General features: G+C 37.0%; 2 protein-coding genes across 2 annotated transcripts; one reads left to right on the top strand and one right to left on the bottom strand.

The window, feature by feature from the left end:
- Positions 1-1,352: 1,352 nt before the first annotated feature.
- Positions 1,353-8,794, bottom strand: LOC132152939 (integral membrane protein 2B-like). The gene is made up of 7 exons (XM_059561952.1): positions 8,582-8,794; positions 6,006-6,149; positions 4,959-5,021; positions 3,464-3,658; positions 2,576-2,686; positions 2,291-2,441; positions 1,353-2,079 (listed from the first exon to the last, which is right to left on the bottom strand). The coding sequence occupies exons 1-7, from the start codon at positions 8,654-8,656 to the stop codon at positions 1,991-1,993; spliced, it is 828 nt and encodes a 275-aa protein (XP_059417935.1). The 5' UTR covers positions 8,657-8,794; the 3' UTR covers positions 1,353-1,990.
- A 1,644-nt stretch (positions 8,795-10,438) lies between these two features.
- On the top strand, positions 10,439-16,400 carry LOC132152449 (mediator of RNA polymerase II transcription subunit 4-like). The gene is given in 7 exon segments (XM_059561208.1): positions 10,439-10,597; positions 10,783-10,849; positions 11,023-11,193; positions 12,074-12,131; positions 12,708-12,794; positions 12,918-13,049; positions 16,208-16,400. Coding segments are annotated over 7 exon segments (759 nt in total). The 5' UTR covers positions 10,439-10,526; the 3' UTR covers positions 16,381-16,400.
- The last annotated feature ends 695 nt before the right edge of the window (positions 16,401-17,095 follow it).

Below are 17,095 nucleotides of genomic sequence, written 5' to 3'. Positions count from 1 at the left end.
CCATGCTTTGTGCTTTTTCTTTTTATGAAGGAGAAAGCTGAATTTGGTTTTTACAGATGTGTACTTTCAGAAGTGGTGATCTTCCCTTGAAATGGTTTATTTCCTTGCCTTCCTATCGGTCTTACCAATGTTCATTCTGAAGACCAATGGCCTCCATCAGAATGTGCTTATATGAAGCTACTTGAGAAATCCAGCAAAAGACTTTGAATTTGGCATTTACTTACTGCTCTTCTGATGGAGTCAGACGAACTCTAATTTGTACTTCGCCATTGTTGGTTAACCAATGTGGAAGGAGCTGTTCTGGGCTCTGACTGGTGTTGTATTGAAAGTAAACTACAGGTCACAAATACTGTCAGCCATATTGTTTATGAATGCTAAAATTTATTCATCCTCATTCCAGTGTCTTCAAATAAATTTCCCCTTTTCAAATGAGCGACTCTTCCACAGCTGCCAGTCATTTGTATTTAGCTTCCCATAAATAAGTCCACTAGTTCTCAGTTATGATACTTCGGATATGCATGTTTTGTTCATCCGATGTTTAGAGAAAGTATAAAAGGCCTTCTTCATGAACTTAGTGTGGACATGACAGATCTTTAAAAGTCATTTTAACAATTCATGGGGCATTACTGTGGTCAGTTGATGAGTGAGTGGTGTTTAGTATGATTAGTTCCATCATATGGTTTTTTTTTAAGGATTTAATTCGAAGTTAATGCAAGAATGGGTTTTAAACACCAGAGGAGGCAAGTGAGCTCTTAAAGACGTATTGTCAGGAAGAAGCTGCTAGTATGGCTGGCAGGTTCCCCAGAAGTATGTGACCTGCTTCTTGCCATTTTTGCTCAAGGAGCTCTTTGAGCCAATAACTTGAGTCGTACCTGCTGAAAATGTGGAATCACTTGAAAATGCTTTTCTCTGGCAGTGCTGATATTCTTACAGTGCCTCACAGTCAGGAATAAACCTACTAATTGCTTGCTTTTAATTGTTTCTGCATATTAATCTAGGAAGAAAATCGAAACATTTTAACATCACCTTCAACTAATGACCATACACAATGCATATTAACTGTATAAACAATGATCGTCTGAGCAATCAGGAAGGATATATAAAGGCCTATTAACCTTATCACTCCTTTATCACAATTCCTCTTTTCCAAACTCCGCTTTGCTTTATATTTGACTTACACTACCATCCAAAAGTTTGGGGTCTGTAAAATAAAAAATAAAAAAAAAATTATTTTGCATTTATTGGTTCAAAATGACAAAAATAAGAGCTGGGAAAAAAAATAATCCACCCCAAATATTTGAATAGTAGTTTATAATGACAAACCTAACAAAATATCACTTAAGCATGACAAAAGCATTTTGTCTGATTTTATTTTTGGCTCCTTATATGGAGTTTAAAAGCTTGTGTTTAAAGACAGAAAGGATTAAAGTTTAGAATCTTATCATATAGACAGATTTGCGAAGAACAAAATGTCATTTCAGATTTGAACATTTGTAGTCATTTTAAAGAAAGCGTTCTGTTTGTATGGTTATCCATCTCATTTAAAACAAAATATTTATATAGGCAAATTCAAGAATACCTGAAATTGTGACATTATGCACTTTAGCACTGCAACATTGCTGAAACTGCATTAGCTGAAACCTTTGAATAGTACAGTAGATGATGCAAATGTTAAAAATACAGGACCGTCTTACCATCTTAAAGTCAGATTGGACTTCTATATAGGCTAAAATCACCATTGTTAATCACTTATTGCTCTTGTGCACAATATGTCCCTTATTAAGTCTAATATTCATTAAAAAAGAATAAGACACATATTAACATGTATACTCAAACATAATACACCTCTTTGTGCAGAAAAGACAATTTCACATTTTAGATTAAAAAAAATATATATATGTGAAAAAAAGGCCTACGATAGAAAAGGTTTTCACTGAATTAATGTAAGAGCTGAAGATCTGCTGTTCTTGTTCTTCATGGCTCATGATCTTCATGGCTCACAGATCAACGTCTCCACAACAAACTTGTTTTCAAAGTGGCGGATCTTGTGGCAGTTCAGGGCTTCACGTTTCTGCATACCTGCAGTGGAGCATTCAGCTTTCAGAAGTTTGAAAGTATATAAAACCTCAAATGAACGGTTAACATGAGAGGAAATACTGTGCACCTCCTTCACTTATGCACATATCTGTGCTTAAAACTTGAAAATAGGATCCGCTGCGAAAGTGGAAAGACGTAACCACCAGTTACAGTAAACAAAGTCTTATCTAGTGGTCTGTTTGTGTCCACTTACCCAGTGTCATGTCTCGGTGCTGGAGTCTGTACGTGTCTTTGTCTTTGCACAGGTCATTGATGTAATAGCCCAGATCACTGGTGCTGTCCAGCCTCTCTGTAACCATCATCTCCTCTCGAATAACGTACGTCTGAGGAAGATACATTCCTGCCTGCAAAACACACACAGAGAACGTAAACCTAACATCTGAAATGCATTTGTGTGAAAAATACATCCAATCCAACACAAGAAGCACTTATTGTTACAGATTCACAGCATCTCCCGTTATTGAATGTGGCTGGTTACCTTGATGTTGACCAGGAACTCTTGGAAATCTCTGGGCGGCATGACGATAGAGGTGTTCAGGGTGATGATGAAGCATTTGTTCAGATTCAGGTCGAGATAAGCAGTCAGTTTCTGACAGCAGAGAATGACACACAAGGTTACTGACACAGAAACGGACAGATTGTTTAAAACTGAGAAAATTATAGTATTAGTATAATAATGAAAGCAGAAACTAAATATTCAAGACTAAAATAGTTTTTTAACTAAAAATTAAAGAATTAGTCATTGACACACCAATACTGATTGTTCTGTAATCTAAATGTCAGCCTATTAAGAGTTTTGAGGGCCTTTTTTTAATTTTGTGATGTTTGTAAAAATTTTAAGTTGTTTCACAGTGAAAAACAACCAATCATTATTATCTATTTATGTAATTAGTATTTGTGACATTAAACGTACAATAACCGTACAACCGTACAAAAGTTTGGGGCTGGTAAGATGTTTTCAAAAGAAGTCTCTTGTGCATTTATTTAACCAAAAATACAGTAAAATAGTAAAGCTGTTTTCCATTTTAATACATTTTAAAATGTTATTTATTCCTGTTATGTTACATTCAATGTCTTTACTGTCAACTTTGATAAATTCAATGCAGCCTTGAGGAATACTAATAAAGTAATAATAATAAAAAAAAAAAAAAAACTTACATATCAATCGCATATGATAATATTTCAAATATGATACATCACAAATATTCTTTTTTTCAACCTATAATCTCAGAAACTGAACATTTCAGAAAACCAGTCCATCCCTGCTAAATTTATAATGGATATGAATCCAGCAGTGTGGCTGATAATATGTCAAAGGTGGTTATGACTAAACACTAAACGTGTGTTTGAGTGTGCATTTTTATACCATGGTGAAGTCATGCATGATGCCAGCGGAATCACCATCTCTGAACTCAGGTACTGGTACGTTGATGAGCTCCACCTCGTCGTCTTCGAAAAATCTCACATTCTCTTCAAGCATCAGCGGCGTCTTATCCTCCTGCTCCTCATCAGTCTCATAGTCTTCATAATTGTATGGTAATCTGCACTCCCACTGCTCATACTAATGTAAGAAATACATACAGCAGTCACATAAAATGGCAGCAAATTGTTCACTTTTTTTAAAAGGCAAATCAATTTGTTTGTTGTGGAAGGTGCATGTCACAAGTGAAACAATATAATAGTAAAAAAAAAAAAAAAGCTTGATACAGAATTGAATTACAATTACAGATCCATAGATGGCTTGCCGTTTGAAAAAATCTTTTAATCTTTTAGGATAAAGGCAAGTCATGACCTTTTCATATTGACGTGTGCCTAATTTTGCTCACTTCTACCAAATGGCAGATGACTTTTTTTTGTTGCATTAATATGCCATAAAGTATTTGTGGACACATAATTGCAAACTTCATCTGCTGCCAATTCCCACTCGTCCCATGGTCACACCTATGAGTGGACTTCATCACGGACCTGCCCCCCTCTGATGGTAATGCATGTATTCTTGTTGTCTTTTATCGATTTTCCATCGTCTGCTTCTTTTTAAAGGGGTTTCTATGGCAATAGAAACTGCAGAACTCCTCTTCAATCATGTCTTCAGGGATTCCTGAGCACATAGTATCAGATCGGGGTCCCATGTTTATGTCAAAGGTATGGAAAACATTCTTGACCCTACTGTGTGTGTGACTGTGAGTCTCTCATCCTGATACCATCCCCAGTCGAATGGGCAGATAAAGATAAAGATCCAGGAATTTGGACCTTTCCTATGAACCTTCTGCCATGGCCGCAAAAACGTAGTCTGGACAAAAAGATTGGCTATCCACCAGAGACATCAGGATGTGCCTGCCATGCAAGAAGCTTAGTTGTGGATACACTGGCCCCTTCACCATCACCTGACACATCAACCCGGTCACTTATCAACTGCACAGCTGGTCAGCTGGGAAGGCTATGGCCCAACGGAACGCTCATGGGTCCCCGGAGACTAAATCCTCTATCCAGCCCTGCTCACAGCCTTCGATGACCCTCACCCTAATCTTCCTTGGCCAAGAGGAAGAGGTCGACCACCACAACATCCAGGTCCTACGCCACTGGGAGCAGGCCGTGGAGAGGGGTGGGGTACTGCCACAGAATTGCCAACCTCCAACATCAGCCAATCACAGTGCTCACCCTTATCAGAATTCTGATCACACATACTTGCTACTCGTTCAGCTCACTCATTGTCTGGTCTCATATGTATGACGTGGTCTACTTACTAGAACTAAACTCTATCAATGACTTCTAGTAACTGTCTCCAGTGTGTCTTCCCTTCCTAAATGTCTCCAGTGTTCTCTGTCTAGAAACTTGTGTAAAGGCATTACCTTTATACTCACCTCTGGGAAACGGATGTAGTCATCCTCCCTCTCAGCCACTCTGCCATCCATGATCCCCTGAACCTATACAGGTGGATTATGTAAGTGTATGTACACTGTAGGCAGAACTATGAACATATGAACATCATTTACACTATTGCAATTGACAGTAAAGAGCACAGAAAATATTTCAGTATGCAAATGGATTACTCAGTTTCTGGATGAATTGACAGTAGTGCAAGTAATAAGTTTGAAGTTTACTGTTTTTTTGCCTGTTGTAAATAAATAAATAAATCAGTCAGATCTAGTAATGAGAAGGGGGGGGTCTGTGTGTATGGTGTGGGGGTGGGGGGTGTTGAGGGGTGTCAGAGGGCAGAGTTCAGTACGGAGACAGCTGTATGGAAAAAGCTGCTCCTGTATCTTGTGGTCCTTGTCTGGAGGCTCCTGAAGCACCTCCTGGAGGGCAGGAGGTTAAACAGTCTGTGACAGGGGTGAGAGGAGTCCTTGAGAATGCTGCGAGCTCGTCGTAGACAGCGTTTTCTCTGGATGTCCTCAATAGCAGGAAGTGGCAATAGCAGGAAGTGGCGTCCCTGTGATGCATTGGGCAGTTTTCACCACCCTATGCAGTGCCTTGGCTTGCCGTCAGCCCATGAGCAGTTTCACTTCCCATACCAGACATTTGCTGGCTGTGCTTGATTTATGCTTAGTTTGTGAATCTGTGACCCATTTCTGGGTCAAAACCCCCAGCTGAAAATCCCTGCTCCTAAAAACACTGCTTCAAGGCTTAGACTGATTATGAATTAAATGTTATAGAAATGAATTAAAGTGAAGATAAACATCAATGCAAGATGACAAGTTAGATGTTCCGATGTTTTGATTTTGATATCACTATAGTAACATGAATTATCTCACCATAAGCACATAGTATCTACAAAGACTTTCTACAGATACAAAATTTAATCCTAAACTTAGAGAACAGTTTTGGAGAATTTTATGTTTCCCCGTTCAAAGAAATAAGAGCTGCACTTGGATGCCCGAGAGGCGTTTCAAAGATGACCGCCGACTTACATGACTTGCCATAAAGATGCTTTGGTATTTATACAGGAGGGCTGCTCCCACCACTACACCAGAGACGATGAGAGCCAATCCTAGATAAAAGCAGCACCACAACACCTTAGACCGAGGACGCACCAACACCGCTGCCTCGGGATCCTGCAAACAAATGAGAGTTACAACATTACATTCAAACTATTATTTGGATAGATAGATTGATAATAAGTGTTTCTTGAAGATAAAAATGGTAATTTCTGAAGGTTCACATGACATGAAGACTGGAAGAAAGGCTGCTGAAAAAAATCAGCTGTCGTCATCCAAGAGGTATATTCAGTTTTAAAATGAATCAAAGTTTTAAAGAATTAAAGTAGTCTAAAATAGACTAGAGTTTATAGACAAAGTACTAAAGAACAAAATATGAAAATTAATGTATAGAGATTCATTTTTCTTGGTTCAAATGAATGCCTGATTTTAGTCACTATGTACAATATATATAATACAGTATGCAATAGGGCCTGACTCTCCCCATCTGACCTGCACCCTAAAATTTCAGTCTTGTCCCAGTAGACATTCACACACAGCAGATATTATCTGCCATGTGATACACCACAAATGAACCCAGAAAAAGTCTACTCAGCCTATTTACACAGAAATGAGGACAAATGGGAGTTTTGAGACAAACGGAACAAAAGAAAAAAAGAAGTGAGATTCACAATGCATCTCTGGTTTCAAGTCAAGAGGCATTAAAACAGTCAGCAAATTCTGCAAAAAGTCATGAGGAGGAAAAATTGTCGAACTCTACTTAAATGCTTCTTCACTCAAACATTAACTGCACACAAGCACAAGCATGCAGTGAAAGAGAAGGTTAACCAAACAGTTTCTATTTGACTAGCAGAAGGGGAATTTAAGTTACTATAAGAATGATAAAAAGAGATAACTCAATGCACTGGTTCCACAGTTAAATCAGATAAAATTGCACTATATTTACAGTACATATGGTTTATGCTTGCATTTTGCATTTTGGTTTCTTTCTTTATTTTTCAATTTTTAATAATTTAGTTTCATTCATATAGAACCTTTCCACAGCTCAAGGACACTACAGTTGAGATACAGCCGGGAAATCAAATCAAAACCACAAGCAAATGGTATAGACAAGCAGCAGAATAGTTTTTAGTTCTACACTTAGTCAAACTTTTGTATTCTTGGCTAGCACTTCGGACTGCTTATGCAATACACAAATTTTTCTTTAAAGTTGCGTGTATCAAACATGCTTGGGAGTGCAAAAAACTAAACATGCCTCAACACGTCATTCTTTCACAACCCATGAAAAGCACTCACATATGTAACAGTTAAGTCTCCTGTTAAGTGAGCATTTCTAAAGTGTGTTGTGAAAAAAGCTAAATGGTTAAGTCCACTTTGCAGGGACCTTCGTCAAATTCAATGCACCTACTGCATTACAATTTCAGTTTTACATTTACAAATGGCCCCCTAGTATTCAGAGTTACCAGCACCACTGGCCCATAGTCTAACATTGATTTGATCATTTTTAACCCACATTAAGTTATTTGAAATCATTCATACTTGTGAGTAAATGTTCCAATATTTGGCCTTACAGTACACACAGGAAAACCTTCTGTACCTGTTGTCCATTTTCTATTCTATCATATTCTGTTCTTTACTATTCTTTTTTACTAATAACAACAACAACAATCATATTTATTATGTATTTGTAATATATGACATGTTTCAGTTGTCATAATATTTAATATTAAATATTTTTTCAATAAAAAAGTATCAAATAGCTTTTTTATCAGTGTACATATATAAACCTTGTAGAAAAAGTGAAGTAACAACAGGCTGTGTAAGTTGGCAACAAACACAAACACACAAACACACACACACACACAGAGAGAGAGAGAGAGAGAGAGAGAGAGAGAGAGAGAGAGAGAGAGAGAGAGAGAGAGTGAGAGCAGCTCAGTATAACCTGTTCAGGCAGTTTTACATCCAACATTACCAGGAAATAATGCATTATTATGCACAATCGTTCCATGGTAAAATGTTTATGTCAAAATTTCATAGAAATTAATTACAATTAATTTAACCTTACTTAATGTAAACTTTGTATCAGAAAAAAAAGACATACTGAATAATATATTGTTTCCTTTGTGTACTAATTAAGGCAACTCTTTATATAAAAGGGCATGTTGTTCAATTCATCATTAATTTAATAGAGGTGAAAAAAAACTTAGGTAACATTTTACCATGGTATTAGTGATTATGCGTCTTTGACAAAAATTTTGTCATCCATTATATAATGGCTATAACCCTTTCACTGAACCTGATCAAAGTTTGATGCGCAAACCTGAACAAAGAAACACATTTACTTCTGCATTTAGGACACTTGTGGCACTTTGCGACACTCTCTATATACTTCTCTTAAGATAATATAACATCAATGTGCACATATACGTTGTCAATTAAAAAGGCTTAATAACGAGATAATATTGAACGCAACATTTTTTAAAATGCGCTCGCGCAATTGAATAGAAATAAATTTACATAAAGATGTATTAGTAACTACAGTAACTTACCTCTCCATCAGGAATGAGGCTTTCCTTCTTTGGATCCTTGAAGGCGAGAGCGTTGTTAAAAGAAACTTTAACCATGCTGAAAAGTTTCTGTAAATGGATATTTCCGCGAGACCGAGGAAGAATATAAATACAGAGCAAAATGAAAGCGTTGAGTTTCCTGATCAGCGGCGAAGTCTGTGAGTGCGTGCGTTCGCGCGTGTGTGTGTGTGTATGTGTGTTGGGTGTGGGTGTGTGACGCACATTAACAGATCACATCAACAGCTCACTGCCTCTAGTGACAACTACCAGAAAATCAACCTGCTACACCAGCACTATGGCAATCACTTTTAACATGTTTCTCAATACATTGTTAGAATTACCAGTAGCCATAGGCCTTCTTTTAATTACAGTTAAATGCAGAATTTCTAAGGAAACAATTCTAGAACAACTAGTAATATCTGAAATTATTATTGAGAACCAACCAAAAAGCCATGGTTCTCATCTGGGTCTAGAAGGCCTCAGTCAGCAGACTTCCGGGTGGGCCTTGAGATCATTTAAAAGAAGACGAAAAAAGCTTTGAAAGAAGCCAAAACAATAAGCTTTAAATATTGTCAGACAGTGTGGGGCCTTGGACTTAGAAGGCTGAGAACCACAGGGTATAAACTGCAAAAAAAAAAAAAAATGATGTTGTTGTTAACAGTAGGCCTACTAATTTTTATTTGTAACTGTTTAGATGATTTAATAACAGGTTTGCATGGATAGGTTTCAATTAAATTCTTAACAGTAATGTTTACAAAATGACAAGTGGGTTTTTACTTACTGACAAACAGTTACATGGCTCCAAATATTTGAGAGCAGTGGCCCATGACGCCACTAATTTTCTACAGATGATGGTGGATAAATAAAAAATGACTATTGTTTTACATTAGCAGAGCAGTTACTAAAACATTCACACATGCATTTCTTGGTAATATACATTTGACAGTAAAGCACCAAGTTTGATTTGGAAAGCATACAAAATTTATTTACAATAATGTGCAAAATCTCTCTCTCTCTCTCTATGTCTCTCTCTCTCTCTCTCTCTCTCTCTCTCTCTCTCTCTCTCTATGTTTTTAAATTCTTCTATTATTAAATGTTGACTACCATTATTCTTCTATAGTATTATACTTAACTGACAGACAAGTTCAGTGATTAAAAGTGATAAAAGGCTCTTTACTCTTATGTTCTGTCGCAAATTAAAGTTTGTTTTTCAAGGGATTTATATTAGCGTACTTCATACACAGAAAAAATAATTTTTTTTAATGATTTGACATTTTATAATAGAGTTTTAACATCAAAATATAAAGCACAAATGTGGAAATAAATGAATACCATTTGACGTATTTTAAGTAGGCCTATTTGTTTACCACAAAGTATATTTTGGTCATCCCATTAAAAAATAAATTGGATCATTTTCAGATCTTTAAAGTGCTGGAAATAGTTGTGTGAAATACTTGAAAGTCATTGAATTTCTCTTTCAAAAGGTTGTACAAACCTTGAAATGAATAATGTAATAACATTCTGTGGCGAATTCAAACATTTGTATCTTCTTTAATCTCTATCCAAATATAATAATAATAATAATAATAATAATAATAACGTACAGAGTAAAATATGCTAATTTCAGTGACTCTTAAATAACATAAATGGTAATCTAAATAAATATTCTTAATCGGTAAATACTGTCTGATCCTCACCAGCGCTGAGAAGATGAACTAGTAAACACCAAAGGCATGTCAGATATTGCTGTCATACTTGTAGTATTCCCAGTCGTTTGCTCTGTTACCCCGCACTTTTACAGTTAAATGAACACCACAGATAATATTTCATCGAGAGCGATTGCGGTCCTTCTGCCAGCAGGCGTCACTGTCTGTCTCACGCGCATGCGTTTTACTTCTCACGCACGCGCAAGAGAGGACAAACAGTCATGGCGGCGGCGGAGAAATCCACGAAAGAGAAGCTTTTATCCACTCTGGATGATATTGAAGTTTTATCCAGGTTTGTCTTCATATATTCTGCGCGTTTGTAAATAAATTGTTGTGTGCTGGATTAGATAATAATCGAATAAATAAGTCACAGTCTCCATTGTCCACTCGAGTCAATTCTTTGTACTTGTACACTACTACGTTACTATTCACACACAGCTCCTCTTTGGTTATTTTATTTTGTTGTTTGTGTTGCAGAGAGCTGATAGAGATGCTGGCGCTGGCCAGGACACAGAAACTGCCCCAGCCTGGAGAGGACACAGAGGTGACAGACACTATACACACAAGTACAGACCATACTCAATTATTGGTAGATATCTGATATTTACAGGTTTCGAAATTCAGATTTGGCCAGGGCAAAATTAAAAAATCCTGAGAAATCCTTGACATTTGGGTTAGCTGTTTAATTACTGTTTAATTGGGTTTGACTGTTTGCAGATACTGGAGCTGCTGGTGCAGAGAGATAGAGAGTTCCAGGAGCTGATGCAGACGGCGGTGGAGCAGGGCAAAGTGCACCAGGAGATGCAGGCACTGGAGAAGGAAGTTGAGTAGAGAGACAGCGATATCCAGCAGCTCCAGAAACAGCTCAAAGAGGCTGAGCATATACTGGTAACTGACATGAGCCAATGCACATTTATTGCAGTAACATTCAGCTACACACCAGCATGCTTAATCAATTTACAGACTATCACTTCTTGTGTAACTTTAAAAATGGTAAAGAATAATGTAGGCTTTTTATCTCGATGTTGTTAATAATGAGCGATTTTTATGACTTCTATTTTGTGACTTTGTCAATATTTTATTTTTTAACAATAACAACTGCTTATTATCTTCTTGTGAGTTTGTTTTGGTGAGGTGCTTTGAGAGATGAATTGGCCATTTGAAATTACATGGTTGACAAATGACTTGACATTTACATTACATTTACATTTATTCACTTAGCTGACGCTTTTATCCAAAGCGACTTACAATTGCCACATGTGTCAGAGGTCACACACCTCTGGAGCAACTAGGGGTTAAGTGTCTTGCTCAGGGACACATTGGTGTCTCACAGTGGATTCGAACCCGGGTCTCTCACACCAAAGACATGCGTCTTATCCACTGCGCTAGCACCACCCCATTGTCAATACATTGACAAATGTATTTTGATAAATTTGAAATCACAATGAGGACACTTAAAAAAACACTTTTAATGTGTCTAATATTCTTATATGTACTTTTATGCAGGAGTTATACAGTAATACAGTTATACAGGAGTTATACAGTAAATGATGTATAATTGCAAACACTTAACCCTAGACTTAAACCTTAAACCTATATTATGTTGTTAACTAATATTAACCAATATGTATTTGTGTATTTAAATTGTAACAAGGACACTTTATAATAAAGTGCAACCCACTCAGTCTTTCTATACAAACTGTGTTTGACACAATATTTATGAATCAGTTCTTTAAACTGGAAATAACTGTTTCTCATTAATCATCAGGCCACTGCTGTCTACCAAGCCAAAGAAAAACTGAAGTCTATTGAAAAGGCCAGAAAAGGTATTATGGTGGTTTTAAAATGATGACCATATTTTCTGTAAAATAAGTCACACCTGACTTTAAGTCGCACCAGCTCAAAGTTAAGAGGAAGCATCAGTGTACAAGACATTTTATTATTGCATTCAGAAACATACACACTGTAAAGATGGATTTTAGTTTCCCTCACACCACAACTAATCCTATAAATTTAATGGTATTCATAACTGAACAGGAGGGTAAAATATAAAGCAAACATTAATTATAGTGGCATTCATTTTTAAAGGAATTAATTCAAAGTGACAGTGAAACTACTGTCATGTGGCAAAGGCACTTTACACAAACATGGATTCACGTTTGCTTGACATGAATTTCATTATATAAGCCTCTTTGTATTTGAAGTCACAGCAGGTTTCAGATAATTTAATATGTGACTTATATTGTGGAAAATATGAGTTCTCAGTAGAATTGATTCACTCACAAGACAGAGATGCAGATAATTGTATTTTATTTATTTGATTAAATGTATTGATGTAACATAGTATCAAATAGATTCTGTTTTAGTGGTGTCTCACTATTTTTTTTGTTTGATTTCACTAGGGAGTATCTCTTCAGAGGAGATCATCAAATACGCTCACAGGATCAGTGCCAGTAATGCAGTGTGTGCTCCTCTCAACTGGCTTCCAGGTAAATACACAGTTTTTTTTTTTCTGTGTCCATGTATCTTATTCAACTCTTTCAAACATTTTATTTCCTCAGAATCATTTTCGATTGTATTTGTAAGTTCTAATGATGTGCGTGTATGTGTAGGTGATCCCCGCAGGCCGTACCCCACTGATCTGGAGATGCGCAGTGGAATACTGGGTAACATGAGCAACATGTCCACCAACGGAGTGAACGGGCACCTGCCTGGAGACGCATTGGCTGCTGGGAGATTACCAGGTAGGTTCACTCTTCTGTTCAGATGTTCGTTTCATTTGTCCACACTGAAGTAGGAGCACTTGTGCTCCTTATTAAAAAAAATAATAATCGGAGCACAGTCAAAAAATTCAGGAGCACCTTCAGATCGATAATCAAAAATTCTGATCAAAAATTTGCTTTCCTATTACAAGGTGATATTTGATTTTTCTAGCGTTATTAAAAGTATTTTATTTTGTCAAATTAAGTTTGATTTTTTTTTATTTAAACAGTAGAATAAGGACAAGTTGAATAAGTTAGAAATCAAATGAAATCAGTATTAACTAATTTGTGCTACAAAAGTGGAACAGAGGAACACAGTAGTGGTTTGTAGTAGGGCTGGATGATTAATCGAAAAGTAATCGAAACCGAAATTCAGAACCTCTAACCGACTTAATTTTCCCATGTCGGTTATTTCGTTTTTTTAATCCTGTTAATACTTCCCCCTAAAAAACATACTACCGCGTGTGTGTAGCCACATGACTCTGCCCCGTCCAGCCAGTGGCATAAAAGCAAAACACGGAGGTGAACGCCGGTTCAACACATCATGATGGCGCGTGAGCGGTGAGCCTTGCGTCTTCACTAAGCCTTGTCAGTTGTATTTGTTTTATGGTTTGGACATTCAAGCGATTAGACGATCGGATGTGTATTATTATTTCGAGCTCCCATGTTCGCGCAGCTGCATTGTGGCATGAACACTCATATAAACAGCTGTGAAGATCGCGCACACAGAGGAACGCAGAAACTAGTTGTCAGCGCTGTCCTGTGATTTATTACTAAAGTAGCTTAGAATCTCAAAACATATTATAGCATATTTTTCTACTTTTTGAAGGCTATTTACAACCCACAGCTTCACAAAAATATAGAGACGGTATGACTAATTCACACACGCAATCACTCATACTGGTGCCAATTTGTCTTTATCTGATCTTTATTTCTCTTACACCAAGCAATAATCTATAAGAAATGTTAAGAACATAGATAAAATAACTGCTGATAGTGAGCTATGATGTCAGATCGCGCTTTCAATAGGAAAAAATATCCCACCTTTACTAGTCGATCTCAACCGTCTGGCTGAGGCCAGTCTAAAAATACGCTCAGGACAGTTGACAGAACACTGCTCCGTGTCGCCACGAAAGCGTATCATTTTCACGTGTTATTAAGCCTTGCCACTTGCCAATTTAACCATTCAAAAAACTTTAAAACAAGACGCGGAAAGCTGAACTGAGCAGCTGGTTACTCGCGCGCTGTGCTCGGTGCGCACGCAGAGAGAGAGCCGCGTCTCACAGACGGTAACGCTGCACCGAGCTCTCGTTTGCGGAATTGCTAATGCAACCGTTTCACGCCACAGACTGAACACAATTAATCATTGCTTGGTAATTGGCCAACAAAGTATTGACTGTTGTATGAAGTTTTGTTTGATAGAAAGATATGTAATGGATTACAATCAAAGTTATCTGAAATTATCAAGAAGAATTTGTTCTGACAGTTTAGCTCTGAGTTCTTGTCATATTTTATTACCATTTTCTAAACTGTAGCAAATAAACTGATAATGTGAGAAATGTTGAAGGTGTCTAAATAAATTTTGGTTTGACTGTATGTTTAATTTTTACAGTGCTATTTTACATTTAATTATTCGGTTTCTGTACCTGGACACTTACAAACTTGAAAAAAAATTAAACACTGTGTAAATAGCACAAACAAATAAACAATGAACATACAAATTAAACACTTTCAAACAGGGCCCACTGGTACAACCTGAACCGGGGCCCCGCTGACCCCAGCTACGGCCCTGTTTACAGTACAAACCTTGTCAGGGAACTATGAGGGCAAAAAAACAAAACAGAAACAAAATAATCGTTCATTAATCGTAATCGAGGTAAAATGTTAAATTAACCGAGGTTTTGATTTTAGGCCATAATCGTCCAGCCCTAGTTTGTAGGTATATTTTCAGATATTTAATGAGGCTCAGAGGTGGCATGAGTGCAGTTAAGTTCATAAATGTATGTTGAGATGTTTCAAATAAATATTTCAGTTAAATGATTTAACTGAAATTATACTTTAAAAATGAGACTAAAACTGCCAGTAGGTGGCGGCAAGTAACTGATTTCATCACTGAATCATTCATTGTGTGAATGGCTGTTTAAGTGAATCATTGACTCATTAGATTAGTTTAAAAACACAGGTTGCAAATGAAACAGCACTGTGTTGTTTTGGAGATATGCAGTGACTCAGCTCTGACTTTGTTTGAAGCTATTTTGGTTGGCGAAATAGAGCAAAATCAGGCAATAGTGTGGGAGTCAATGTAAGTCACTTAATACTAACTTCTTGTTTATTGAACTCATGTATTAAATCAATATCACATTTGCAAACTCCCTAAATCACTTAAAGCTGTCACTCTCATTAGTTCTTCTCACAAAGTTCCATAATAATAAACGAAGATCCCTACACTACACAATGAATCTCTTATTTTTATTGTGTCTACACTTTGGTTGTTATAATGAAAGAAACAAGACGCCGGTGTTTTGAGTGATTTTGATTTAACAGTGTAGTTAAGAAATCAACATATTTGTGACCCTGGACCACAAAACCAGTCTTAAGTGTCAATTTTTCAAAACTTGATTTATACATCATCCGACAGCTGAGCTAAGCTTCCCATTGATGTGTGGTTTATGATACAACGATTTGAAAATCAAAAAAAGTCCAAATACTGAGAAAATCACCTTGAAAGTTGTCCAAATGAAGTTCTTAGCAATGTACATTACTAATCAAAAAATTAATTTTTAAATTTATGGTAGGAAATTTGCTAAATATCTTCATGGAACATGATTTTTACTTAATATCCTAATGATTTTTGGCATAAAAAATAAATCAGTCATTTTGACCCATACAATGGGTTTTGTTGTCCAGGGTCATAAATATCTGTGCTGAATTACTCAATGCTGCAAATACATGTTGTAAGAAGAAACCTTTAATGCTACCCAGTCACACTGGTGCTCATAAATATTTTTTCATAGTTGCACGCAGTAGTTTTCAGTCCCAAATGCAACTTAAATGGTTGTACTGTAGAGCCCTGGGCTATGTACTTCCTTGATGTTAATTTTTTGCTAATTTTTTGTTCACCCCCCCCCCTTCACTTTTAGATATTCTAACCCCACAGTATCCTTGGCAGTCCGCTGATGTTTCCATGGGGATTCTGCCTCCTCACCATGGCAACGATTTTGGCCTGGAGCCACCTGGTCATAACAAGGAAAATGAAGATGATGTTGAGGCCATGTCAACAGATTCCTCCAGCAGCAGCAGTGACTCAGACTGAGTGCGTGTGTGCGTGTGTGTGTGTGTGTGTGTGTGTGACCACAGTAACTTGAGTTTGTCTAACTCAGGGGTAGGCAAGTTCGGTCCTAGAGAGCCGCAGTCCTGCAGAGTTTAGCTTCAACCCTAATCAAATACACCTGAACAAGCTCATCAATGTCTTCAGGATTAATAAGTCTATAGGGAGGTGAGGGTTTTTTTTAGGGTTGGAGCTGAACTCTGCAGGACTGCGGCTCTCTAGAAACGAACTTGCCTACCCCTGGTCTAACTGAACAGCCTGAAAGTGTATTGTGTGCATCTTGTTTCTGTGATTGTGGACTTTCAGGTGGCAACATATACTGCTTTCAGGAGGACCAAACCTATACAGGTCCTCTTTTCAGCAAATCCTCATTTGGCTGGATGTGTTTTACAAATATGCTTGTTTTTTCACTCTCCAGATGCCTGCAGTCATCATTTGTTTGTATAGATTCCTCCCACTGGCCTCAAATGTCACCAATGCATTATTTTCATTGTGTGAAGAGTGACCGGCTCATTGGCAATTATTTGTTATCTAGTGAAGCGTTACAGTTTCTGGTTTACAGCTGAAATATAAATAGCAATGTAAATACCTCAGAACTTTCAGACTCTGTAAATAAAACTTTTTGTTTTATATAATACTGTTTTAATTTTATTTTTTACTTGTCTGTTTGTATATACTGAAGTTGAACCGTATTAGAGGA

The sequence above is a fragment of the Carassius carassius genome, chromosome 11 (genome assembly GCF_963082965.1).
Source record: "Carassius carassius chromosome 11, fCarCar2.1, whole genome shotgun sequence".
NCBI lineage: Eukaryota > Metazoa > Chordata > Actinopteri > Cypriniformes > Cyprinidae > Carassius > Carassius carassius.
This window is presented reverse-complemented; position numbering and strand designations above follow the sequence as displayed.

Excerpts from the sequence above, each read along its gene's own strand:
- LOC132152939 (XM_059561952.1), bottom strand. The coding sequence starts at position 8,656 with ATGGTTAAAGTTTCTTTTAACAACGCTCTCGCCTTCAAGGATCCAAAG. Across the intron at positions 6,150-8,581 it reads GCCTCATTCCTGATGGAGAG|GATCCCGAGGCAGCGGTGTT; the intron begins GTAAGTTACTGT and ends ATTTGTTTGCAG. Across the intron at positions 2,687-3,463 it reads TCATGCATGACTTCACCATG|AAACTGACTGCTTATCTCGA; the intron begins GTATAAAAATGC and ends CTCTGCTGTCAG.